We start from the raw sequence: 27,303 nt of genomic DNA, 5'->3' as shown, positions 1-27,303 counted from the left end.
AGATGATGATGATCTCTCCCATTGGATCTGTTAAGACATTCTCTTCTCGTATTCCTTCTACCCCTCTGCTTTTGTTTTTTAAGACTCATTTGCCTCTATTTAAAATACTGGTATCCTCTTCCCTCTTAGTGCTACATACTCTCCCTGGAAGGTCTCAGTTCCTGCCAGAATGACGGCAGGTGAGGGAGGAGGAGTAATTTTATGAAAGTAATCAGTAATCTCTAGTCATTACTACATACATAGGATCTACAGAGAAATACACAGATCATATTCAACTCCCTGTTCAATATTTTCTCTGGAATTTCTTACAGGCACCTCAAAATTAATGTGTCTTAGAGCTGATCTTCCCTTATCTCCAAATTCTACCCTATTCCTCTAAATCTGTCCCTCTTCCTGTGATTCAGTCTACTGAGTGACACATGCCAGACACCTGCATGAGATACTTGTCTCTCACACTGCTCACATCCAGTAATCTTTAAATCCCAAGGTTTTTAACCTTTTAAATATTTTAAAATTCTGTCTACTTCTCTCTATTCTTACTGCTGTGATCCTAATCCACAAATCTCACTGAAATTATAACAGCTTCTTACATTGCTTCCAGTGTTTTCTTACTTCAGTTCATTTTCATACTATAAGTAGAACAAACTTTCTGATATAAAATCTAATCATGATATATACATAAGACCTTTCTGTGCTGTTTGTCGATCTTAATATAAGGTCCATGCTCTGTAGCCTGGACTACAAGGCCTTTAATGACCTACCACTGATGATTCACTTCAGCTTATCTCTTCTCATGTTTCTCACCTCTTTCCTCAAGCCGTCTGTCCATCACCGAGTTACCCTAACCCCCAACTCCCATCCCCTGCAGCAACCCTCAGTTTGTTTCCTATGATTAAAAGTCTCTTATGGTTTGTCTCCCTCTCTGGTTTCATCTTACTTCATTTTTTCCTCTTCTTAAATTCCACATATCAGTGAGATCATATGAAGATTGTCTTTCTCATCCTAACTCTTAATCATCCCTTAGGTATCCACTTAGAGTCTCTTCCAGAAAGACCTCTTTAATTGTTGCTTTCCTTACCCTCACTGCCAATCAGTATTCCTCTGTATACTTCTGTAGTATTCCTTATTTACTTTATATCATGGCCCTTACTACACTTATTGAAAATACCTGATCGTGTATCTTATTCAGTAGACTGTAAGCTCTGTGACCCTGGGAACCATGTAAGGGCACAATGAATACATGCTTAAAGGAAGGAATGAATGCTGTGAAAGCCTGGCTTAAAAAAGTTACTTTAGGGGCGCCTGGGTGGCTCAGTGGGTTAAAGCCTCTGCCTTCGGCTCAGGTCATGATCCCAGGGTCCTGGGATCGAGCCTGGCATCAGGCTCTCTGCTCAGCGGGGAACCTGCTTCCCCCCTTCTCTCTGCCTCTCTGCCTACTTGTGATCTCTGTCTGTCAAATAAATAAATAAAATCTTCAAAAAAACAAAAGTTACTTTATAGTGATGGTAGTCATGGAGTATTTTGAGCAATGAAGAGGTATTATGAAGGATGCACATCAGGAATAAAGTAAAAATTTGAAGTGATGGAGCTACTCATTACTCTCATCGTAACACGAGATGATGTTACTATTAAACCACAAATTTACTACCATATTTTGATATAACAATGCTACCTAACTTTTCTACTTCTGCATTTCATTATATATGTTGGATTCTAAATGTCTCACTAGCCATGCTTAGATTGCTCTGATACAGCATTTCCCTACATATTTCCTCTTTTAATAGATCTGGCTCAAGAATGTTGATTTCTACCTCTGTGCTTTTTTTTTTTTTTTTTAAAGATGTATTTATTTGAGCGGGGGAGGGGCAAAGAGAGAGGGGTAAGGAGAGAAACATATTCCCCATTGATTGCCCAGCCTGCTGTGGGGATCATCCCAACATGCTGAAATCATAATCCAAGCCAAAATAAAGAGTTGCAGGTTTTACTGACTTTGCCACCCAGTTGCCCCTCTACATCTGTGCTTTCTAAATATGTGGAATATAAAGCAGTGACAGGAGGTAGGATGATTCCTAGATGTTTGGCCCGAGAAAGTTTGGAGTTAGTACCATCAGGTGAAGTCAGAAAAGGAAGAGAAAGAGCAAGTATTGAGGTGAAGCATGAATTCAGTTTAAACATAGTGAATTTTAAGAGTATTAAATTTAGGCTAGAGAAAAATATTTGGGGTTTCTCAACATTATTTCACTAGTATTTTATTCAGTGGATGTTTTGGTTAAAGTCATTCGTAGGCATGTATCAGAATGTCCAGGTTTATAGACCCTGGAGGATCCAAGATGGAACTTTAGGGGGTCTGTTAATTCCCCGAAATTATATGTAAATTTGTGTCTGACTGTGTACATTTTCCAAATAACATATAACTTGCATCAGATTCTCAGTGGTCTGAGATGCCGGGAAAGACCAAGAACAACTAGAGCAAAAAGAAAAACAAGTCGAAATCTAAAGCGAAAGCACATCAGCCTTTAAGGGATAGACAAAGGAGAATAACCCCGTGAAAGCTAGCCTCTGGAATCGCCTGCCTAGGCTCAGACCACGGCTCTGCTATGTACTAGATGTGTCACGGTAGGCAAGCTGCTTGCTTTCCCTGCGCCTTGCTTCTTTACCTGGAAAATAGGGATTAATAACATTTGTCTTACAACTTACTATGAGGATTAAATGAACTAATGCATGGGAAGTGCATTGCATGTTTAGCATATAGTTAGTGGTCAAGATTGGCTATTTATTATTTTATACAAGATGTTGAGTACCTCAGAATTGATGACTATAGCCCACAGTGAGAAAAAGAAGGCAAAGGGGCAAAGGTTTAAGTTCCCCCTTTCCTGCAGTTGGGATCTCCTTTCAGGCCTAAAGACCTACCACAGTTACTTCCTTATAACTCCATCACTATCACCACTATTACCAAATGTCATTGGCCAGGACTGGAGAGAGCAGAAGTGCAACATTCAAGTTCAAAAATGATCCCTCATTCAGGCAAGTAAGAGGATACAATTCCCAAGGATATCAGACACAGACATTGAAGATGCTTGCAAAAAGCAGAGACTGGCATCTCTGTTTCCTAGCCAACTTGCTAAACTTCTGAACCCATAAGGCCTCAGTGAGTAGTACATGGTGAGAGAGTCCTTGGGGGAAGCCTGCCTTAAATCTCCTATAGTTTGTCAGCATTCTTGACAACAACACCATTTTGTGTCTGGTGTAGAAAAGGTAGAGGGGCCCTCTGGGATAGATTGTATAAACAGTCGAAATAGTGATAGCAGTAACTAATATTTCCAGAGCAGAAGTTTAATATGAATTACTGACCAGCCCCTCCAAAACCTAGATTCCACCTTGGAAGTGCTTTTCAATGATAGATGTGGCCACAATGAAACTGAGCACCACCTACAAAACCACACTCACCACCTACATGGAAACCACCATAACTTCATAGGTTGCAAAGCAGCAGGTTTAAATATTAAATAGACCAGATTATAGTGAGGCTAGAGACATCTCTCCCTAACCAGACAGCCAATTATGTAAGTTGATCACTGCCACTTTTGTCCCCCTGCTCTCCCAACAATAGAACTAGGACTTGGAAAGAAGACTTAGAGGAAGAGGTATTTTATTTTATTTTTATTTTTTTTTTAATTTTATTTATTTATTTGACAGAGAGAGATCACAAGTAGGCAGAGAGTCAGGCAGAGAGAGAGAGGAGGAAGCAGGCTCCCTGCTGAGCAGAGAGCCCGATTCGGGACTCGATCCCAGGACCCTGAGATCATGACCTGAGCTGAAGGCAGCGGCTTAACCCACTGAGCTACCCAGGCGCCTGAGAAGAGGTATTTTAGAACCTTCCTTTCTTTTAGAACCCCTCTAAGACTTTCAAGCCCCAAGTCTTAGTCTGCGCTAAAGGGTGTGGAAGAGCTTTTTACAGAATGTTCAAGTTTTAAACTTGACATTTCCAAGTTTTAATAGCAAACTGGTGAAAAAAAAAATCATTGAATTAGCTCTAGATGTCAAGAGATGAAAAAAGGAAGATTTGACATAGCATAGGGAAAGTAGTAACTGGAAAAATTAAATAGAACCATTTCATATTATAGTTTCAACAGAATTAAGAGCTCTATAAAAACTGTTTGCATATATAAAGAATGTCTGAAGTAACAGGGTAACTGGGCACAAAGAGTGTCTTAAAAAGAGGGGATACATGTAAAGGGGGAGAGTCTAGTTCCGAGAAGAAACTTGTCCATGGTAATAGCTGCAGTAGACAGAATAAGATAAAGATTTTAAAGTTTCCAAGAAAATAGATAATTAGAAAGTTGTTAGTGACTCTAATAGCTTTCTCAGCACAATGAAAGGGGCAGCTCCTTTGGACTTTGATATTAAGGAAAAATTGATATTCCTGTTGTTTCTATCCATTAGGCTTCATTCTACCTCTTGTGTGATTCCATTTATATATGACAGCCCATCAAATATTTGAAGACAACTCTCTTGCATCCCTTGGGTCTCTTTTTCTTCAAACTAAATATCCCATTTCTTGTGCTTTTAAGTCCTTTACCATCCCGGTCACTTCATTCTGAATATACTTTAGTTTCTGTAAGTCCTCAAATGAAATATACTATTGTCAGTTTGGTCCACTACTGTAGAATAGACTAGGACAACCATCTCTCTCAAGCTAAGAATTAGACTATTGAGGCCAGAACTGTATTTGCTTTTTGGCAGTTCTGTCACATCATTTATCATTTTTGCTTTCCCAGTGTTACAGGGATTCACTAAATAGATTAATTAAATGCTTAGTGTACAACTTCAAAATTTCTTTCACAAAAATGGTGATTTTCAGCTTGAAGAGCTTAGATTTTCAACTAAACCCTAAATAGGCGATCTTCTTCTGAGAGTTTTGCCTGCCTCATAGGAGTCTTCGAAAAAATCGGGTCAATAACTATTTAAGAGTGTGCACACTTTTTTTTTGTGTGTGTGTGTGTGTGCATGTGCGTGCCCGTGTGTGTATGCACACTAGTGTGTGTTTTCAGCAAAACTACAGTATATCTGGCTGATTTATAAGACAAAATAGATTTTCGATTTTTTTCCTTAATTATACAAATACTTACTAGATGTATAGTATGAACCTATTACAGCAATATAGCAATAAGATGAATTCTCTGCCATGAGGATCTTTTTGCTTGATGGAGACATCTTAATATGTCCATTAAATGCTGTTGCAGGAGTTAACAAGATGCTCCAGGGCACTGGGGTCATCTCACCCAGTCTTTAGGAAAGCTTCTCCAAAGATGAGTTTACCTATTTTGGGTCTGGGAGGATTTCAGTGAATTAGCTAGCCAAAAAGGTGAAATAATTTATGCAAAGGTCCAGACTTAAGATGTAACATGGCTACTGGAGATAGTAATTTTTTTTTTAAGATTTTATTTATTTATTTGTCAGGGATAGAGGGAGAGAGAGAGAGCGAGCTCAGGCAGCAGAGAGGCAGGCAGAGGCAGAGGGAGAAGCAGGCTCCCTGCTGAGCAAGGAGCCGGATATGGGACTCGATCCCAGGACACTGGGATCATGACCTAAGCCGAAGGCAGCTGCTTAACCAACTGAGCCACCCAGGTGTCCCTGGAGATAGTAATTTAAGCTATGAGTCTAGATAAGGTCACTAGGGATTGTATGTAGATAAGAAAAGAGTTACAGGTCTCACTCATTTAAAATGTAGGTAGAAAAAGAGAAATTCTGCTGTCTAGTTTATTGTCACTCTTCATTAATGATAATTAATTTCCTTTTTAAAAGGATTGATTGATTGATTAGAGAGGGAGAGAGACTCTCAGGCAGGCTCCATGCTGAGCACAGAGCCGACACGGGGCTCATCTCATGACCCTGAGATCACAACCTGAGCTGAAACCAAGAGTTGGATGCTCAACCAGCTGCACCACCCAGGTGCCCCCACTCAGTATTTTTTTTATTATTTGTAGGTGTCTCTCTCTGGTTTATGAAGTACCTTACCTAAGTTCATTCCCTTACTGAATAATGCAATACTCTCCTTAATTTTATAAATAATTATTTTTATTTTTCTAATTAAACAGGTTTATTTCATTCTTTACTGAAAAGTTGTTGAAGAAGCATCGTGTTGTTCGGGAGAGGGTGGTGGGGTTATGGACATTGGGGAGGGTATGTGCTATGGTGAGATAGACCTGTACCCCTGGGGCTAATAATACATTATATGTTTATAAAAAAATGAAAAACTAATTTAAAAAAAGAAGCATCGTGTCCTTTTATAGGGAGATGACAGGGTTGTACCACTTTTAACACTAATATTTTTATTTACACACATTGTGTGGCAGCAACCACAGAGTATATAGACCGTGTGAAAGGATTTAGTTCTTTCTCTCAAAAGCAATGAGAAATCACTATTAGTTTTATTTTTTCAGCTTTTATATTTAGTTTTGTGATCCATTTCAAGATAATATTTGAGTATTAGTATGAGGTAAGATAGAAATGTTGTGGGTTTTTTGTTTGGGTTTTGTTTTTGTTTTTGTTTTTTTGTAGTATAGGGTAAGATTGAGGTTTTTGTTGTTTTTTGCGTCTGGATATTCACTTGTTCCAGGACAATTTGTTGAAAAGACCATTTTTTTCTCCACCTTTATTAAAAAATCAGTTATGTGGGTTTATTTCTGGACTCTATATCCTTTTTTATTGACCTATATGCCTCTCCTTTAGCTAATTCACATTGCCTTGATTGTTGTAGCTTTTATTCTAAGTCTTGAAATAGACTTTCACTTTCAGATTTGTTTGTTTATTCTAGGACCTTTGGATTTCTGTGTAAATTTCAGAATTAGCTTATCAATTTCTCCAAAAATCTTATGGGGCTTTCATTGGAATTCCATTAAATCTGTAGATCAATTTGGAAAGATTTGAGTCTTATATTCCCTAAACATGATATACTTCTCCAGTTATTTAGGTTTTCTTTACTTATTCTCAGAATATTTTATACTTTTCATTATGGAGCTAATTCATTCACATGTATTGTCAAATTTCTCCAAAATATTTTGTGTTTTTGGAATTGATCATAAATAGAATTTTTAAAATTTCAGTTTCTGAAGTAAGATTTTAGTATTGGAAATATATTGGGACTTGTTTTTTGGAATAGCATATGGTTTATCTTGGTGTACATTCTAGATGCACTAAATATATATTCTGGAACCATATATTATCCAAGGTGGTCTGTGAGGTCATACAGATTTTCTATTTTCTTGATGATTTTCTTCCTTAGCTATTCTGACAATTACTAAGAAATGTACAATTAAATCTCCAAATTGAATTTATGTCTTTCTTTGCTTAGTTCTGTCAGTTTTGCTTTAAACAGTTATACTTTTAAAGAAATTCTAAGGAACAAAGTAATTTATTCCCCCCATATATATATACACACATATATACACACATCCATGCACATAAGTACATATATGTAAGATCATACAGTGTTATAATTTCCCCCATATTTGTTGTGATTTGTATTCTTTATTCCTTCCTATAAGTGCAGATTACAATGTTGTATGATTTCCCTTTAGCTTTTAGCGTCCTCTAATACAGGTCTGCTGTCCTATATAAACATGGTATTTCACCTCTATTATTTTTTTTTTTTAAGATTTTATTTATTTATTTGACAGAGAGATTGCAAGTAGGCAGAGAGGCAGGTAGAGAGAGAGGGGTGGGGTGGGGGGAAGCAGGCTCCCTGCTGAGCAGAGAGCCCCATGCAGGCTCTGATCCTTGATGCAGGACTCTGAGATCCTGACCTGAGCTGAAGGCAGAGGCTTTAACCCACTGAGCCATCCAGGTGCCCCCTTTACCTCCATTCTTAAACATGTTTTATACATTTATAATTTTTCATGAAGTTTTTCTTTTTCAACTCTTGGAATATATAATTATTATATCCTCCAGCCTTTATTGTTTCTGATGAGAAATCGCTTGTTGATTTTATCATTGTACCACTGTAGGTCACATGCCATTTCTCCCTACCTCTTCCAAGATTTAACTATGAGGTACTTAGATTTGGGATTTTTGCATTTATCCTAGGAGACACTTCCTGTGCTTTTTAGATCTGTAATTGAATATTTTATCAAATTTAGGAAATTTTTAGTCATCACTTCTTAAAGGATTGTTTCTGTTTCTTACTGTCTCCCAAAGTCTAGGGCTCTACTTAAGCATATTTTGGACTGCTGTTTATTGGTCTATGTCTCTGATGTTCTGTTCAGTTTTCTTAAATTTTTTTCTCTATTCTTCAGATTTCCTACTTTCTATTGATCTCCCTTAAGGTATATCAATTATTTTTTCCTTTCTTCATCTCCAATCTTCTTGTGTGATTACCAAATAAATTTCTCATATAAGGAATAATAATTTTAAACTCTAAATTTTCTATCTGGTTCATTTTTATAGTTTCTCATTCTCTGTTGATAGTCCTTTTCTGTTCACTTATTGATATATCATCCTTTAATATTTTGTTGTTATTGTTTTTGTTGTTTTTAATTAAGTAGGCTCCATACCCAGCATGGGACTTGAACTCATGGCCCTCAGATCAAGCAGCACATGCTCTACTGACTGAACCAGCCAGGTGCCCCTCCTTTAATACTCTGAATACATTTTACTTTGAGTCGGTTTCTGTACATTGTGTTTTCCCTAATATGGATCATATTCACTGATTTTTGATTGAAATCTTCACATTGTAAAAAGTGCATTTTAATGATTCTGAATTCCATTCTGTTTTCCTGAGGATTTCAGGTTTTTTGTTTTAATAGACAGTTAACTTGCCTGATTTTAAATTAATTCTCACTTCCGTATACTTTGCAACAGATTGTATCTCTGTATCTCTGCTCAGTTTTACAGCTTTTAGGTTTTGCTTTTTTAACCTGGTCACACAGGGCTGTCCCTTACTGTTAGAAACTTAGAAGAGAGCCAAATATTTATACAGAATTTATACACACATTTGGAGGCTCACGCTTTCTGTGGTTCTCAGCCCTGAGTCTTATCCTTTGCCACATCAAGTCAATAAGACTTCAACTTTTTTTTTAAAGATTTTATTTATTTGACAGAGAGAGAGAAATCACAAGTAGGCAGAGAGGCAAGCAGAGAGAGAGAGGTGGGGGAAGAAGCAGGCTCCCTGCAGAGCAGAGAGCCCCATGCGGGGCTCAGTCCCAGGACCCTGGGATCATGCCTGAGCCGAAGGCAGAGGCTTTCACCCACTGAGCCACCCAGGCACCCCGACTTCAACTTTTTTTATTACAAGATTCTGCTCATTGGGAAATGCATGCCTTCAGAGGAGCATCAGATTTGTAAATCTCACAAGATTTAGTTGTCTTTCAACTTAAACTGTTCTCTCTTACCTACTTAGTGATTTTTCTCTCACTCATGCATTGGTAGCTTAGTGGTCAACCACAGATTTGGGCACATTTGGTGAATTTTGCAGAGCACTCTTAATTCAAGGATTTTTCTCCTAAAGTTTCAGCTATTTTGACAATACTGAACTCTACATTCTGCCACCTTAAGCTGGAAAGGATATATGACCTAGAGCTGACAGAGCTAAGGGAGCTTTTTTTTTTTTTTTGGCCAAAAAAAAAAAAAAAAAGCGCCAGAAACTTGAAGTTTTTACATGTCATGATCACAGTCTTTCAAAAGGAAACTGCTGTGGTTGATGTCTTCTTTTAATTGCTTTGCAGTGCCTTTAAATATTTATTTTTTAATGGTATTTTATTCAGGTTTTATACTTAAAGCTGCAAGGGGCTTTGTGCACAGTGCTAACATTACCACAAGTCCAAACTTTCTTAGGAATATTTTTTAACAGTGTGGTTTTTACAGATATTAACAATGCCTGACATAGGAATTCAATTAATATTTATTGAATAAATTAATAAAGGCTTCTCTTTTTTTGAATAATTCAGTAAATATACCATTGTCTCTTTATGTCTCAAAGTATTAAAGGAAAGAAAGGTGACTCTTAATCTCACAAAACAAACTGAGGGTTGCTGGGGGGAGGGGGTTTGGGAGAAGGGGGTGGGATTATGGACATTGGGGAGGGGATGTGCTTTGGTGAGTGCTGTGAAGTGTGTAAACCTGGTGATTCACAGACCTGTACCCCTGGGGATAAAAATATATGTTTATAAAAAATTAAAAATTTAAAAAAAAAGTGTAGGCATGTAGCTTATCAATAATATTAGAAAACAAAGATATACTTGAGTTTATATTATATCACAAGATTTCAAAAATATTAACACATTTTGTCAAAGAAACCTGGTGTATGATTTTTTTTCATAAAAAATCAGAAAGAAGGGAGGGTGAAGGAATAATAAAAGGTCAAAGAACTGTTTATTCGGAAAACATTTAGTACAAATTTAAGAACTCTCAGATTAGTCTTCAGTTTTAAATTGCTATTGAATTTAAAACCTAAAACACAAATGTAGAAGTAATACTATTTTTACAAATTTTATAAATACTAATCTTCAGGCTACATACACTTAAGTGCTTAATTATTATGACATGTAAGAAATGAAGTGTGAGTTTACAAACTGGTTGGTAGGTAAGAATAGGTATTTTAGAGATGCAATGCCTGAAACAGAAAAAGAAAGTCCTTTTTTTTTTCTATACTCATATGTAACCCTCTACATTTTGTGGATCTCAGAGATGGAGTAGAGGATGGAGAATAATTTTGAAATCAAACTATATTAGAAGTACTCACTTCCCATGGACTATCCAGCTAGGTCTCTTAGCCTATCTATCTGTACTTTTTAGGAAGACAATTATTACCCCATTTTATATACTTGTTTTAAGGAGGAAAATTGTTAAAACATCTGAGTGTGCTTGGCATATGGTAGGATACTGACTATAATTTTTTTCTTTTTTTTCAGAAGAGGATAAATATAATACTTACTCTTCTTTGCTCTTCAAGTTTTTCCTGGCAGAAGGAATCCTCAATGGGCATACTTTGTTGGTTGCATCTGCAAAAGAAGACCCTGCTGATATTTTACAGGTATAGAATATACAAATGCAAAAATATTGCATTTTGAACATTTCATGAAAAAATATTGCTTATATGTTTATATAAACAAGATGTATGTAAACAAAATATATACATAAAATTTTATGAAAATTTTAGGTAAACAAGGTATTCGTTTATCTAAAAACCATATTTAAATTCATTAATGTGACCATACATGTATTTTTTTTTCTCTTAAAGAAAAGTATCAAATTTATTTAAAGATGTAGTTTCACTTTTTAAATTAGTGTTCGTGGACAATTTTTTTTTTTTAAAGATTTTATTTATTTATTTGACAGACAGAGATCACAAGTAGGCAGAGAGGCAGGCAGAGAGAGAGAGAGAGAGAGAGAGAGAGAGAAGCAGGCTTCCTGCGGAGCAGAGAGCCTGATGTGGGGCTCGATTCCAGGACCCTGAGATCATGACCTGAGCCGAAGGCAGCAGCCCAAACCACTGAGCCACCCAGGCGCCCCCGTGGACAATTTTTTTAACTTTAAGTTGATACTGGCATTGGGAACAATATTAATAAGCTACTAAAAACTGACAATAAATAAGGTTATTACTATAGTCATAAGAAGATAACTCTGTAAAAAGTAAAGGAAAACAACAGCATATTATCTGATATTATATTACCAGTATCTTAAAGACATAAATTAGAAGAAAGCTACAGAAATTGGAAGTACTCATTTATTAATCTCATTTTGCTTTGAGACTACCAGAAATTACTCTTTTCCAAGTAACAAACAATAATAATAAAATATGTGACTGATATACTCTATCTTTTTGAAGCGAGAACACACATTACATCTCAGAGAGGACAATCCTCAGTTTTAAAATTCTTAATTTCTTTGTCCAGAACAGGAACACAACTTAAGCCGTTGTTGGAACAGAAGATAGAATCTAAAGTTATTTTCTCCCTTAGGATGTTTTCATTTTAGTGCATGGTCTGCAAAATAACAAATAACTAATTCATTTATGAAGAATTTGTAGCATAGTAAGTATTAATATACCATAGATTTCAGCAGACACCAACAAATTCCTATACCCACTATAAAAAAGTTATATAATGCTGAGGTAAAACTAACACGATTCTTTCATATGGGTCAGATTTTGCTTATTAAGTTATATGGTCATAAAATCCAAAGGAGAAATCTTTGTATAATTTTCCAAATGATTTTCTTCTGGTTACAGAGCCTGTTTTCCTTTGTTCTTATTTTTGGTGTTTGGCTTTTATAATATTTTCTTGATGTTTTCATTTCTTCTTTTGTTTCTTTTCCCTGGTCTTAATTATTCTGATCAATTTCTGGACAGTACTATGCTTGGTAAGAACAATAAAGACCAAGATTATCATCTAAAGAAGCTGTACAAGCTCTTCATGACACATTCCACCATAGTATGGAGACTAAGATTTTATATCAAACATCTTTATAGCCATGTAGGCAATTTTTCCCAGGCCAGAAGCAGGATAACTCTTGACCTTTGAACAACATGGGGGTTAGAGACACTGATCCCCTGCACAGTTAAAAATCCACATATAACTTATGGGGCACCTGGGTGGCTCAGTGGGTTAAAGCCTCTGCCTTCGGCTTGGGTCATGATCCCAGGGTCCTGGGATCGAGCCCCACATCGGGCTCTCTGCTCGGCGGGGAGCCTGCTTCCTCCTCTCTCTCTGCCTGCTTCTCTGCCTACTTGTGATCTCTGTCTGTCAAATAAATAAATAAAATCTTAAAAAAAAAATCTACATATAACTTTTGACTCCCCAAATATTATTTCCATCTAATACTGACCGAAAGCCTTACTAACAACATAAACTGTCTATTAATACATATTTTGTATGTTATATGTATTATATACTGTATTCCTACAATAAAGTGAATTAGAGAAAGGACAATGTTGTTGAGAAAATCATAAGAGAAAATACATTTACAGTACTATATTTATCTTAAATATTCACATTTAAGTAGATCTGTGTAGTTCAAACTTGTGTGGTTAAAGAATCAACTATATATTCTTTTCAAAATAAAGTGTTTTATTCTTCCTTCTTGTCTCCTGCAACCTAGGCAACTGATGTTAAAATCTAATCAATATACCAACACATTTTGCTTTAGAGAATTACACTTTTTATTTGAAAACTAATCCCTAACACCTTTCCTAGGTACCTTGAATTTGTACAAGTTAATATTAAAAACCTGAAGGTACTTTACTTGTCCTCCGCTGAATTATGTGAAGGAGTGAAGTTAAAAATTAGGATTTCTTAAAACATCTAGTTATTTATGTAAGTAGTTAGGTTCTGCAAACATTTATTCATGGAACAATTTTATGATACTGTAAAAACTATATAAAATTAGAGTAAAAAAAGTAGACTTTTAAAAAGTTGCACTTTTGACCAAGATATGTTAATGAGGGTCAGATTTCTCTTTATCCCTGAACCAACTAAAAAACAGGGCAAAATATATTAAACAACAGTTTTCAAGACATCAGGCATCAAATAATAAAGGACAGTGGTGCCAGAGAGATCCAGAATATACAAAGGGAGTTCTGTAACTTCACTGGCATTATACAGTTTCTAGGCTGTAGTGTGGTAAAAAGGAACCCAGGTTAAGACAGCATTAGGAGACTCATCTAGGAATGTGTCATTATGACATATTGTCTTCATCTGGAGCTTAAGTATAGCTTAAGGAAATATGTATAGGTGCCAAGTTGACAAGGGGTGGACTTGTGATAGTTAATTTTATGTGTCCGCTTGACTGTGCCACAAGGTTCAAACATTATCCTAAGTACTCTTATGAGGGTGTTTCTGGATGAGACTGATATTTAAATTGGTAGGGGCGCCTGAGTAGCTTAGCGATTAAGCATCTGCTTTCGGCTCAGGTCATGATCCCAGGGTCCTGGGATTAAGCCCCACATCAGGCTCCCTGCTCAGCAGGGAGTCTGCTGCTTCCTCTCCCTGTGCCCCTCTCCCCTGCTCATGCTCTTTCTCTTAAATAAATAAACAAAAATTTTTTTAAATACTTAATTTAAATTGGTAAATGAAGTAAAGCAGATTGCCATCCCTAATGTGAGTGGGCCTCATCAAATCAGTAGAAGGTACAAATAGAACTAAAAGACTAACCCTCCCTCAGCTAAGAACAAATTCCTTCTGACGGACTGCCTTCAAATCTTAACATCAGCTTTTTCCTGCCTTTGATTCAGACTAAAAAATCCATTCTTCCTGGTTCTTAAGCCTGCCAACATTTGGATGTGAACTACACCATCAGCTTTCCTGGGTCTTTAGCTTGCTGACTCATCCTGCAGACCTGGGGACTTGTCAGCTTCCCTAATACTATTAGCCAATCCCTTTAAAAAAAAAAAAAATAATAATAATAAATGTTTTTGTATTAAACTACAATTACATATATAATACGTACATACAGTTATTTATATGTATAATTTTGTATAAAACAAAGCAATATATATACACATATGTATATACACATATCCTACTGGAACTGTTTCTCTGGAGAACTCTGACTGATACAGTCTTATTAAAAATACAAAGATAACATTTAAAACCTACATGAAGAATTTCACATTTATTATTAACCTGAATTGAATGATTATCACCTCACATTCTATATCTTGGCCAGTTGTACAGATAGTAAAGTACAGTGATCTTTCCACCTTTTTGCTTTCACACTTATAAAAAATAAATTTTAATTATGTATCTGTTTGTACACAAAGTTATGTAAAAATTGCAGTTATGAGATTATTTAGTTGTAAAAGATGTTATTGTAAATATTGTTCAAAATGTGCATGTGCATGAATGTGCATGGGGGGAGAGGAGAGTGAGAGAGAATCTCAAGCAGACTTCCTGCTGAGTTCGGGGCTCAGCCACAGGACCCTGAGATCATGACCTGAGCTGAAATCAAGAGTCAGCTGTTCAACTGAATGAGCCACCCAGGCGCCTCTATAAATACTGTATTTTTAGTTAAAATACTTTTAAATCAGCCTTCTAAGTGTATCCAACTGAATCTAAATAACATCACAATTTGATGTCAGTACCATTATTTCTAGAAATATATGTACATAAGCGAGCTCTTTTTTAACATCTGGAAATTTTACATCAATCATCTTTGCCTTGAATTCATATTTTCTATTCCAGTTCTCACAGAGTTTTATCTGAATGCAATGTTTCATGTTCAAAATATTTATCAACAACCTTATGATAGTTTTTCTGTAACAAAAATTCATATTTAAATTTAAGTAAATAACTTGTCTGAAAAGACATAACATGTTAAACACATTTCTTTTCCAATTTAGTAACCTTTACAATTAGTGTTATATGCAGTATGTGAATGGACATAAAATTTTTCACATTTGCTTTATTAAGATATACCAGTCAAATGGGACAGGATTTAACATCAGTTCTATTTAAATTTTTTATTTTTTCAGATGTGTGTTACTCACAATTAAGTAAAAGGGAAACAAAGAGATATGTTACTGTAATGAATTTTTTATTTTTTTCTGAGTAATAGACATATAAACGATCATAGTGGTCCTTATCTTTTATTTGTTGGAAGTATTTGATTACTGACTCAATTTCTCTGCTGGTTATTGTTCTGTTCAAGTTTTCTATTTCTTCCTGTTTCAGTTTTGGTAGTTTGTATGTGTCTAGGAATTTATCCATTTCTTTCAGTTTGTCTAATTTGTTGGTATATGGTTTTTCATAATAATCTCTTATAATTAATTGTATTTTGTGATATTGGTTGTTATTTCTCCTCTCTCGCTTGTGTTTTTACTTATTTGGGTCCATTTTCTTTTCTTTTTGATAGGTCTTGCTAGAGGTTTACCAATTTTTTTTGTAATTTTTCAAATTAGCAGCTCCTGTTTTTCCTAATCTGTTTTTTTTTTCATTTCTATATCATTTATTTCTGCTCAGTTCTTTATTATTTCCTTCCTTCTGTTGGCTTTTGGCCTCATTTCTTGTTTTGTTTTGTTTATAACTCTTTTAGGTGTAAGGTTAGATTATTTATTTAAGATTTTTCTTCCTGAGGTAGGTTTGTGTTGCTACATACTTCCCTCTTAGGACTGCTGTGGTTGCCTTGCAGGGGTTTTGGATCATTGTGTTTTCACTTTCATTTGTTTCCATATATTTTTTAATTTCTTTTTTGATTTCCTGGTTGACACATTCATTGTTTAGTAGCACATTGTTTAACCTTCATGTGTTTGTGGTCTTGCTAGTTTTTTCTTTTCTTGTGGTTGACTTCTAGTTTTATAGCATTTTGGTCAGAAAAGGTGCATGATATGATTTCAGTATTTTTTTGTTTGTTGAGGCATGATTTATGATCTAATATGTGATCTATTCTGGAGAATGTCTTATGTGCACTTGAAAAGAATGTATATGTGATGTTTTAGGATGGGATGTTCTGAATGTATCTAGTAAGTCCTTCTGGTCCAGTATGTCTTTTGAAGCAGCTTAGGTGGTTTTATGAAGAATGTTTTCTAATGTCATCCAATCAGTTTTACCCAATCTTGTGTACTTAATATATTATCAAAGACATTAAAATGCATCCACAAAAACCTAATGATCTTAAGCATATTTTCATTCTTGTATTTATAAGGAGTAGCCCAGAATAGATTTTTATTTTAGGTTTACTTTACTTATGTACTTGCATTTCATATAGCTCTTCTCTGAAAATATATCTTTTTTTTTTTTCCCCCAAGAGAGAGAGAATGGGAGAGAGAGAAAGAGGGCATGAGAGGGGGAAGGTGAGAGGGAGAAGCAGACTCCCCCCAGGACTCTGGGATCATGACCTGAGCCAAAGGCAGTTGCTTGGCCAACTGAACCACCCAGATGCCCCCATCTGTTTTTTTTTTTCTTTTTTTTTTCTTTCAAGATTTTATTTATTAATTTGATAGAGAGAGAGAGAGCACAAGTACACAAGCAGGGGGAGTGGCAGGCAGAGGGGGAGGGAGAAGCAGGCTCTTTGCAGAGCGGGGGAAGCCTGATATGGGACTTGATCCCAGGACTCTGGGATCATGACCTGAGCCAAAGCCAGGTGCCCACCCCTATCTAGTTTTTGAGTTAACAGAACTTTCACTCATCAGTAATATTTCTTAAATTAATGATTCTAAAAATTTCATATTTCTTTCCTATTTCTTTCCTTTTTATTTTGTAATACTAAAACAATTTAATTTAAAAAAATAATATTCCATTCTCATTTTTCTATTAAGAAAGCACAAAAAGTATTGTTTTTAACCTATATACATTTAATGTGGTCCACTTAGTTTTCACAAGTTTAAAATAGACTGAATTCAAAAAAAAAATTATGACTGCAAAAATTATAATTATTTAAATTCTCATAATACCAGTGGACAGACAAAGTTTTTAACATCCCTCTGAGGAAAATAAAATATTTTGTATAATTTAAAATGAGATTAAAATGAGATGTTAAGGGCTAATATAGATAATAGTTTTTTCTGCATATTATTCAGCCAAGATTTCAGTGTTCCTAACTCAATTAGAGTTATATTAGAGTCATTTGTATTTAATAGCCCAACAATGAATGACCAAAACCAAGGCATTAACAGTCTTTAGAGATACAACATGGGGGTCGTGGGGGATGCTATAATTGTTTGTTTTTAATTTTATGATGTATGATTGGGGATTTCTGGAACCTATAACCAAGGCAAATATTGCTGGTACAAGAAGAGGGAAAAGACAATCTTATAGACCATAATTATCTTAAAACTGTGTATAACTAAAAGACAAGTAAAGGATAAAAAGCCCCATCAGCTGCCTAAGATATATTATATAACCACCCAGCAATTTATCCATCATCCTTTGAAAACATATTCATGCCTATTGTAGTCAAAGCTCCTTCAGGAAGTCAGCATTAAGATGTAACACTGAAAAATTACACCCCTTAGAAAATCCTATAGAACAATATACATGATGTTGTTAAAGCTTTTAAAAAGCTGGTAAGTATTTTTCAGTTAACTTTTTATCTAAAAGAATGTTCTTGATCATCTCAAATACAGTGATAAGTATTCTCTGAAAATTTTCCTTGCAATGTTTTCTGAAATAGCGAAAATTGTATTTTTATGTTAGAATATTTAAGCATTTATCAGTAGATAGGCTGATATTTTTAGAAATAAAAAATTATATACACAAACATCCACAATTTCCTTAGAACTTGAAAGTGCTCTGTTTTTCTTTTTCATAATTTTAAACAATGTATGTTAATATTTACAGAATTAAAGAAAGTAACCTGATTTTTAGAAGTAAATTTAAATGTTATTTCATAATATACTAAGGTGAGTTTTAAAAGTTAATTTGAATATTTTTAGAGATGACATACCAGATAGGTAATATTCATGCAGGAAGAGATATCTAATATCTAGAGCAAAGGGTTAATTCCTGACTTACAGCATTCACTTTTTGAGTTATTTGTTATATACATTACATATTATTGTCCAGCATCAAACACAGAACAAAGTGGGAGCTGCGGATGCTTTTAAGGAGTTTAAAAGTTTTACTTTTTAATATGTACCTAAGATAAGTACATGGTTATGAACAGGAATGTAACTGCCTTGATGTTTACTAAAGGCTTGCAGTATATATTTTTTAATATCAAACATACTAATAAGTTAATAGCTCAAATTTAAAATCAATTATGGTGAAACTACCCTTATTATAGAGAAAATCTTTCATAATTGAAAATTAATTACTTTATAATAACCCTTAAGTCACACAATAAGTAACAATTTATTTAAAATAAACCATGTCATATGAGATGAATTAATATAGCAACAAGGTACTTAGTAATGAAGTACGGAAATTTAGATTAACATCTTCAGAATTCTCTTTTATAGACTTTATATCAGTAAAAAGAAAATATCTAATAATTTGGAAGCATTTTTTATGTATCCCAAAATATCAATGTGTTACCCAAATAATGAACTCATTTAATAAGATCTTATTTATTCTATCTTGTATATTTTGCTTTATTTGGGTTTTTTGGTGGGTTTTTGTTTTGTTTTGTTTTGTTTTTTGGTTATAACTGAGAGAAGATACATCAGGTGATTTAGAATTAGATGAAGTAGTATTTGCTAAATATTATGCGGCTTGAATTATTATTAGAAAGCTTTCCTTTCCTTTCCTTGGGTCAGTTTGGTGTCAAGATTGAGTCTGTATTTGCCATCCATCTTTTACTAATTGATCATGAACAAGAATTAGAAGTCTGAATCCAATGAGTGGGGTTAGTTTGTTTGCTCTTAGTATTTTATAGCATCAGATTATAGGCTGGTCCTTCTGAGCGAATAGAATACAAAAATATTTCAGATCCAACTTTGTTCTCCTTGTTCTGCCAAAAATTGAGAAAGCTGCAACAATGAAGTTAATGAAATGTCCCTTGTTTGGTCACATATACTACTGAACATTTTTCAAAAATTATACTTATCATAAAAGTTATAGTTTTTTAATGATTCAAAACAAAAGTAATATGTTATAAATAATTTAAAAATTTATTTTCTGGTCCTTCTGCCATTCCACTTTGCAAGTTTTATGCATACTCAGTACCTTCTAAATAACACATCTTCCTACCCGTTTTTACTTATTTTTACTTTTCTGAGCCTACATAATATATATATTTTTATTAAAACTTTATTTTACTGTGTATCTTCTGTTCATAGTTTAAATACAAATATTTGAAGAGCCCTTTAAAGGCAGAGCTATAGTCAGGTTATGTTCCTTCCATTTCTTTGTCAACATTTTATTTGTTCAGAAAATTATCAGGCTATCTATATGCTTTTCAGTGCTTACAACTCCGAAGTCTAGTTGAGCCAGAAATTTGCTGTTTGACCCCAGGGTTTCACTCTTTTTTCCCCCCTGGCTACTTGTGAGAGCTTATTTAAAATTCTGAGTTCTCCCCTGGCAGCCACAGTTAGAGCTGCTTTGGCAAACTAAAAAGACTAAGAAAAATCATGCAAAGGCTCAATACACTGCTTCCAGTGACCTACATTTGTAGCCAGCTTTTAAAAGATGGCATGTGCCTTATTTTCCAACAAGAAAATGAAAGATAAGATAAAAGTAGAAAGGGAAATAAACCCACCACTCTGTTACGAGCTTGAAAGAACCATTTCTGGTATAACATTAAAATAAACACAAAGTTGGGGTTGATATTTGTGCATCACCAACATAAGAAAGGAATTTTACATGCAGAAAAATAAACCTAAGTCATGTAGCAAAAATGCCATACTCTGTGATGGGATATTTGTCCTCAGAAGATGAAGTATATTTGGGATATGGGCTTGGATTTTAATTTCTGTGATGTTGCAGGACCTTGCACAAGTAGCTGCAGGACATTGCACAAGTCACTTATTCTCTCACATTAAGATAGAGATAATTCCCTGGCTACCTCATTCTGGAACTCCAAATAAAAAATGAAAAATTAAGAATTTTGCTTTCTAAATCTTAAAATACTGCAGACCTCACATTTACTTCCCAAAATTTTACTTTGAACACATTTAAAAAAAAAAAAGAAAAGAGTGGTTGTAAATGCTTGATGGTTATTGTCATGCTCCAATGTTAAAATCTTAGAATTGTTATATAGCACTTATCATTCTTTGAAAAGAAGCGACCAATGTCAGACTTGGGAATATTAGAAATGGAATTCATTTGACCTCTGAATACTTTTTCTGAAGCATATTCAGAAGAGAAGATATTCAATCCTTTTGGATGAATTAAGTGACTTCAAATTCTGAAAACCAGAGACATTAAAACTTAAAACACACACACACATACTTTCTTAAGTCAGCTCCCCAAATTAATGAAATTGACTCATTAAATGAAATATTAAAGGATCCCATGAAGGAAGAGAGGTGGACACCATCAAGGATCATAGATTAAATAGATAGTCTTTGAAGATTATATACAAAAGGATAGCTTTCTTCTCCCCTCTCATGCTCTCTCACCCTCCCTATCTCAAATAAATAAATAGAATCTTTAAAAAAAATTTTTTTAAGAGGAGCACTTGGGTGGCTTAGTAGATTGGATGACTGCCTTCGGCTCAGGTCAAGATCCCAGAGTCTCAGGATCAAGTCCCTCATCGGGCTCCCAGCACAACAGGGAATCTGCTTCTCCCTCTGACCTTCTCCCATCTCATCCTCTCCCTCACTCTCTCTCTCTCAAATAAATAAAATCTTTCAAAAAAAAAAAAAAAAAGAATAGCTTTACTATGTGAAAACCCCAAAGAAGACAAGGCTATCCTTCCATTTAGTGTTGGGGTGATTCTTTCAGGGGACAGTGTTTCTTTCCTCCAATTTTGTTTCATTCATCAGAAACTGATGGGTAGTTGCAGAAAATGGCCTTAATTCACCATAGTCATCTTTCCATGTTATATTAGTGAAATCAGAGATATCTGAAATGCATTTACCAGTTTCGTAAAATAGTTTTTACTACTGTGTGTGTGTGGGTGTGTCTAAAAGTCTGCTAGATTTCAAAAACAGGGTCGATGGCATTAAACTGAAGACTTAAATTGGAAGTGGAAGATCTATCTGAAGCTATGAAGTGAAACTTCTTACCTTTTTATTTCTTAAAACAGATTATAACAAGACACTATAGAATTTTTAAAAACCTATATTATGCCTTTACCTGGTTGCCTCTACTTCTCAGTACTCAGGGAGCAGAAAGAGAATTGTTTTTTTCTTTTACCACCAAATGTACATCATAAAATAATTTTCAAGTTTAATAAAAATAAAGTGATATCTAGTTTCATATATTGTACCAAAATATACTAAGGATTTTTGTGACATCTTCCATTACCTGGGTTGATTTTGGAAAAATAAAAGAATATGATATCAAACAAATAAAACCAGTCACTTCTATGCTCCTGAGCTAGGAAATATAACTGATCTGGACCTCTTAAGTAAACATAATGCCTGATTACTACTAATTGAGATATCTTTGACAATAGATATACCAAAACTTTAGAATACTTCTTTTCCAACCTTGTAAAAATTCTGTGACCTCTCTGGCCCCATGTCAGGTTCTGCATTCAGTTGGAGTCTGCTCAAGAGAGTCTCTCTTTCTCTCTCTCCCTCCCCCTTTCCCCCTCTCCCCCTCTCCCTGCTCATGCTCTCTCTCTTTCAAATAAATAAATTGAATTAAAGCTTAAAAAAATCTTATGTTCTCAAACCTCATTTAATAAATAATTATGTTAAGATCATGGTCACTATCTTAACTTTTGTAATAACTCTGTTTAGAGATGTTTTGGTTATATCAGGTTTTTAGAAATTATCTTAATTTATATTCAGTTGGGGCACTTAGCACTTAAAGGAATTATGTTGAAATCCTTTGCCAATATCAGAATCCTTCTATAACTCAAGTAATTATTTCATAACCTATTTGCTCAGTAAGGATTTTCGTATATCTTTTTATTAAGAGGACAGGTTAATAGGCATCCTTATACAGTAAACATTTACTAAGGGAATTATTGCACATGGTCTTATTATGTAAACCTGCTAAAACCAATGATTAAGTGGAGAATTCAGTCTACTTTTTAAAACATTTCATGGGGATGCCCTGGTGGCTTAGTCTGTTAAGTGTCCAGCTCTTGATTTTCTGCTCCGATCATGATCTCAGGGTCCTGGGATCAAGCATCAGGCTCCGTGCTCAGCACAGGATCTGCTTGAGATCTGCCCTCCCTCTCCCTCTGCTCTACCCCTGCTTGTGCTCTCTCTCTGTCTCCTTCTAAAATAAGTAAATGAAATCTTTTTTAAAAAATTAAAAATAAAACATTTCACAAGATGTATTTTAATATGTTATATAAGGATACATTTGTTCACCATTGTTCTTTCTTTAACTGGGGATGTAGATATAAAGATATACACACCTGTTCTTCATGTTATCCTTCTCCTTCCCTCATCTTAGTCAAGAAAATTGAGAGATCTTTCTTTCAGTCTTGTCACTACATTTTCGGTTTATATCTTAACGAGAAATGTGAGAAGGATCTATGGACAGCATTGAGAACACTGCTCTTATCCTAGTGGTTTCATTTTCTGTTTTGTAATGCATGTAATTGTTGTAGTTGCCAAAAGAAAAGCATCATTTTTGTCAGTAGCTCAATTTTGGAAGTTTAATTAAAATAATAATTGTATGCCAATGTGAAAGTATTTCTCATCATTTCTTATAATATTATTAATTTTGCCCCTTTACATTCAAGAGAAAAAATATATTAAAAATTTCTACCAAGATGTCCCTTGTACTGAATTTAGTGTGAAATATGGATGGATATAAATTCATTCTCTAATTATTAACCTTAAAGTCCATTAAATTTAAAAACATTTTTTATGTAACAGCAGCTGTATACCCACAGACCCTCTGACTTACTCCATTGCAGTCTACATTTCTGAATGCTTTTAACAATTAAAGTAACCTCTCCCTTAATATTTTTAAATATTTAAATGGAGGTAATATGAAGACCATATATTTAATAGATGGATACTCAGGCTAGTTATTTGGCGTTCTTTTGCATTCAAATTATGATAATCAGTCAATAATATCTTTGAATTTGTTTCTCTTTCTAACTTTCAGAAAATAAATGTTCCCCAACTCCCCCCAAATCAACAAAGTAATATACTTACTGATACAATATAATATACTTACTGATACATGGATAATGCTTAAGTAGTATTAATTATACAGTTACCAAAACCTGCAAGGATCAAAAGATTTTACTTTTAAGAAGGATTTCTCATGCTGCATGGATTATGTTGCTACATAATAGCTCAGTAGTACTTCTGCTGAATTGTAAAATAGCTTAGAGAGGAGTATGATGCCCATAGTTGGTGTAATGCATTGGTAATTAAGAGGGTGGGAGGTTAAGCTTCATTAACTGCTGAGGGATTGTATCTTGGGTTTTATTATGCCCTAGAGAACATAAGAAGTGAGAAGGGTCAAACTGTTGGAATCAGATTTTGCTTGTGTATCTGCCAAAACAAAGACCACAAAATAATATAGCCGTAAGCACAGAATGGCATGAATTGAAAAGGGAAGAAATATATTTACAGCATCTTAGGATAAGGATAAATGTTTCTGGTTAAAAAAAAATACACCTAATTACTGGACTATATTTTGGTATTGGAAATTTATAATAATTTGGTTTCATATAGGTTTTTTTAAGTAGAATAAGCAGTTTTGTCCAAAGGTAGTGCCAGTTTCTTTTTCATGTTAATTTTCTGAAGTGATTCATCTGATTAAGAGAGAGAAATCTTATACTTTACACATATCTTCTGTATAGACCTTATGAAGCCTGCTTTTTATTTTTACTTATTCCTAACCCTTCATACCCAATCTATGGGTACTGTAGGCACCATACTGCATCAAAGAACCAAAAACCTGGTATTTTTTCTTTAAGGAAACAAGGGTATAACAATCATGAAATGTGTTCTGTTGGTGCACTCACCAACACAAGTAAGAAATCAAAGACTGGGATTTTCAAAAATACAAGGAAGGACCTTGATCTGTGATCTGTTACAACTGTAATCATTGAATATTTAAAAGCTTATTATTAGCATTCTCTTGTAAGACAGATTTAATTCAAACATTAATTAAATTTTTTGTTTGATTAGATACAGACATTGTAACAAAAATATAGATTATAGCAGTCATCATCTCTGATAGGGTCAAGGAGTCACAATGAGCAGGTTAGGTGATTACCCATTTCAAAAAATATAGGCCTTACAAATATAACAACATACTGAATATAAATTCTTAACAGAATATGTTTCTGAACATTGAAAGACAAAAGTGTCAGAATATTTAGGATGCCCAGCTGGCTCAGTGAGAAGAGCATGCTACTCTTGATCTTGGGTCATGAGTTCAAGCCTCACTTTGGGCGTGGAGCTTATTTAAAAAAAAAAATCAGAATATTCCTTTTTCCCAAAAAATATCAGTTTTGGCATATCTTTAAATAATTCATTTTCACTTGAATTCTGGATAGCAGTATTGAAACCATTAAGACAATTTTCATATAATGGATTTTTTTGTCAGAGAATTATATAGGACGATCTAACACTATTGCCTTTGGATTGAGTTCTTTTTTTTTTTTTTCTTTTAATTAAGGTTGTTTATTAGAGAGAGAGCACACACACAAGGTGGAGGGAGGGGCAAAGAGTGAGAGGACGAAGCAGATTCCCCATAGAGCAGGGAGACAGACCTGAAAGGGGCTCCATCCCAGGACTCTGAAATCATGACCTGATCTGAAGGCAGACACTTAACCACCTGAGGCACCCAGGTGCCCCAGGTTTTAGTTCTTGAATTCACAATACTTAAAAACCACTGACTCTTAATTTGCATTGGTCAGTTTTTAATTTTCTGCTATTTTTGTTCAGTTTTCTGGCTAAAAGAAAGATACAAATGAAATTGACCAAGTGTTCACATAGGTCTATCTAGGTAAATTACTAGCATAACATTTATTCATACCATGTTGTGTTAAAAATTCTTTATATATTGATGGAATGCTTAAAAACAGATACTAAAGGAATTTTGGTCCATTTTCTAAAGAAATACCATATTTTATCAAATTTAAGATGCCACTGACCACAAGATGCAACACTGTTTTATGTATCACTGAAAAAACACTGCCAAATAAACTAAAACAGAATGTTGTCTTTTAACTTAGGATTTTTATTTAATTATTTGTAAGTTTTCTTAGGCATTTGTATTTTTTAAGAACATATCACACTTGTACATAAAAAAGGAACTAAATGTGTAACTTCTAAAACTTCATTCACATTCATATTGCTACTCTAATGAACTACTTTCTGTTTTATAGTCATTGACCATACCTGGTTTTTCATGATTCATGTTATCGTGATACCATTCTGTGTCATCAAAAACACTGATGATGTGACATTTCTTAAAAGATGCTCCACTCTTGCACCCAGATGTTATTCTAAAACAATGACATACAGTCAGTCAGGAAAGCACCCAACTCTTGATTTCAGCTCCATTCATCATCTCAGGGTCATGAGCTCAAGCCCCAACTCAGACTCTATCTAGGCTTAGCAGGGTCTGCTTGAGATTCTCTCCATTTCCCTATCCACGCTTCAAACTCCACACTCCCTCACACGTGACCTCTCCCTCCCTCTCTCTCTCAAATAAATAAATAATTCCTAGAAATAAAAAATAAAACAATGACATGCATTGTGCAATTATTGTTGCAGACGGCTATCTTTATTTTGCCAAAAAGTATCAGTGGAATTTTTCCGGACCAGAATTCATATTCTTCCTTAATTGAGCCATATATAGATTCTTGGCCAAGATATAAAAGAATTACATTTGCCCACTTACACACCAAGAGTAACAACCAATTTCTTACATATGCAGACATGATAACTTTTATCTGCTTGATATAATATCACCTGTAAAATACATCCCAATTTCAGTAATAATAAGCTGGAAAAAAAAAAAAGAGAATCAGTGAAATACAGTTAAATATATATCTCAATTTTGAACCTGGGTTTTGGTGTGTTTGAATTACATACTTTCCAGAAACTCAGTTATCACAAATCTTAATTGTTCTTGTTTACCATAATGCTATCAGTTTAAAAATAATCCCCATTTATGGAGCACCTGGGTGGCTCAGTCGTTAAGTGTCTGCCTTCAGCTCAGGTCATGATCCCAGAGTCCTGGGATCGAGCCCCATCATCAGGCTCCCTGCTCAGTGGGAAGCCTGCTTCTCTCTTGTTTATGCCCTCTGCTTGTCTTCCCTCTTTCACTCTCTCTCTCTGTCAAATAAATAAAATATTTAAAAAATAAGAAATAATCCCCATTTTTAATGTGTTGATGTGTTCTTGGGAATATGTCTGTGTTCCAGTGAAGCTGGAACTTAACATACGCTTCTTAAATTGTATTTCTTAACATATATTTCACTGAGCATATACAAGTGTTATCTTGCTCATTTGGGAAATACGCTACCAAGAGGGGAAATAAGTTTAAGGAAAAAATTCTGCTGTAGTTAGGAGATATTAAAGTTGAGCAATCAGGAACTGGACATTGTATCTATTTTTCTAGAGTTTGAAATTTTTTCTAATCTTTTTGGAGTACTAACAATAAAATAAGGGGAAATAATCCAATAATGAGGTTCTTCTAAGGAAGTACTTTTGCCTTTTAAAAAGTGAATAACCTTACTGTACTGCAAGAAAATTAAGGATATTTACCTTTGGAATTTACCTTTCCGAATCTATCAGTCCTATTTAGGTAATATTAAAATTGATTAAGATAG

General features: G+C 34.5%; 1 protein-coding gene across 2 annotated transcripts in view; it reads left to right on the top strand.

Moving 5' to 3' along the window:
* The window catches only part of ELP4 (elongator acetyltransferase complex subunit 4), a 243,466-nt gene that overhangs the window by 16,998 nt on the left and 199,165 nt on the right, over positions 1-27,303 (top strand). For both annotated transcript variants that reach the window (XM_059406558.1, XM_059406566.1), the window contains exon 3: positions 10,908-11,029. In XM_059406558.1, the coding sequence (XP_059262541.1) occupies positions 10,908-11,029 (122 nt within the window). The remainder of the gene's footprint in view (positions 1-10,907; positions 11,030-27,303) is intronic.

This window comes from Mustela nigripes, chromosome 1 (genome assembly GCF_022355385.1).
Source record: "Mustela nigripes isolate SB6536 chromosome 1, MUSNIG.SB6536, whole genome shotgun sequence".
In the NCBI taxonomy this organism is placed as follows: Eukaryota; Metazoa; Chordata; class Mammalia; order Carnivora; family Mustelidae; genus Mustela; species Mustela nigripes.
The sequence above is the reverse complement of the archived record's forward strand: the minus strand, read 5'-3'. Positions and strand labels throughout refer to the sequence as shown.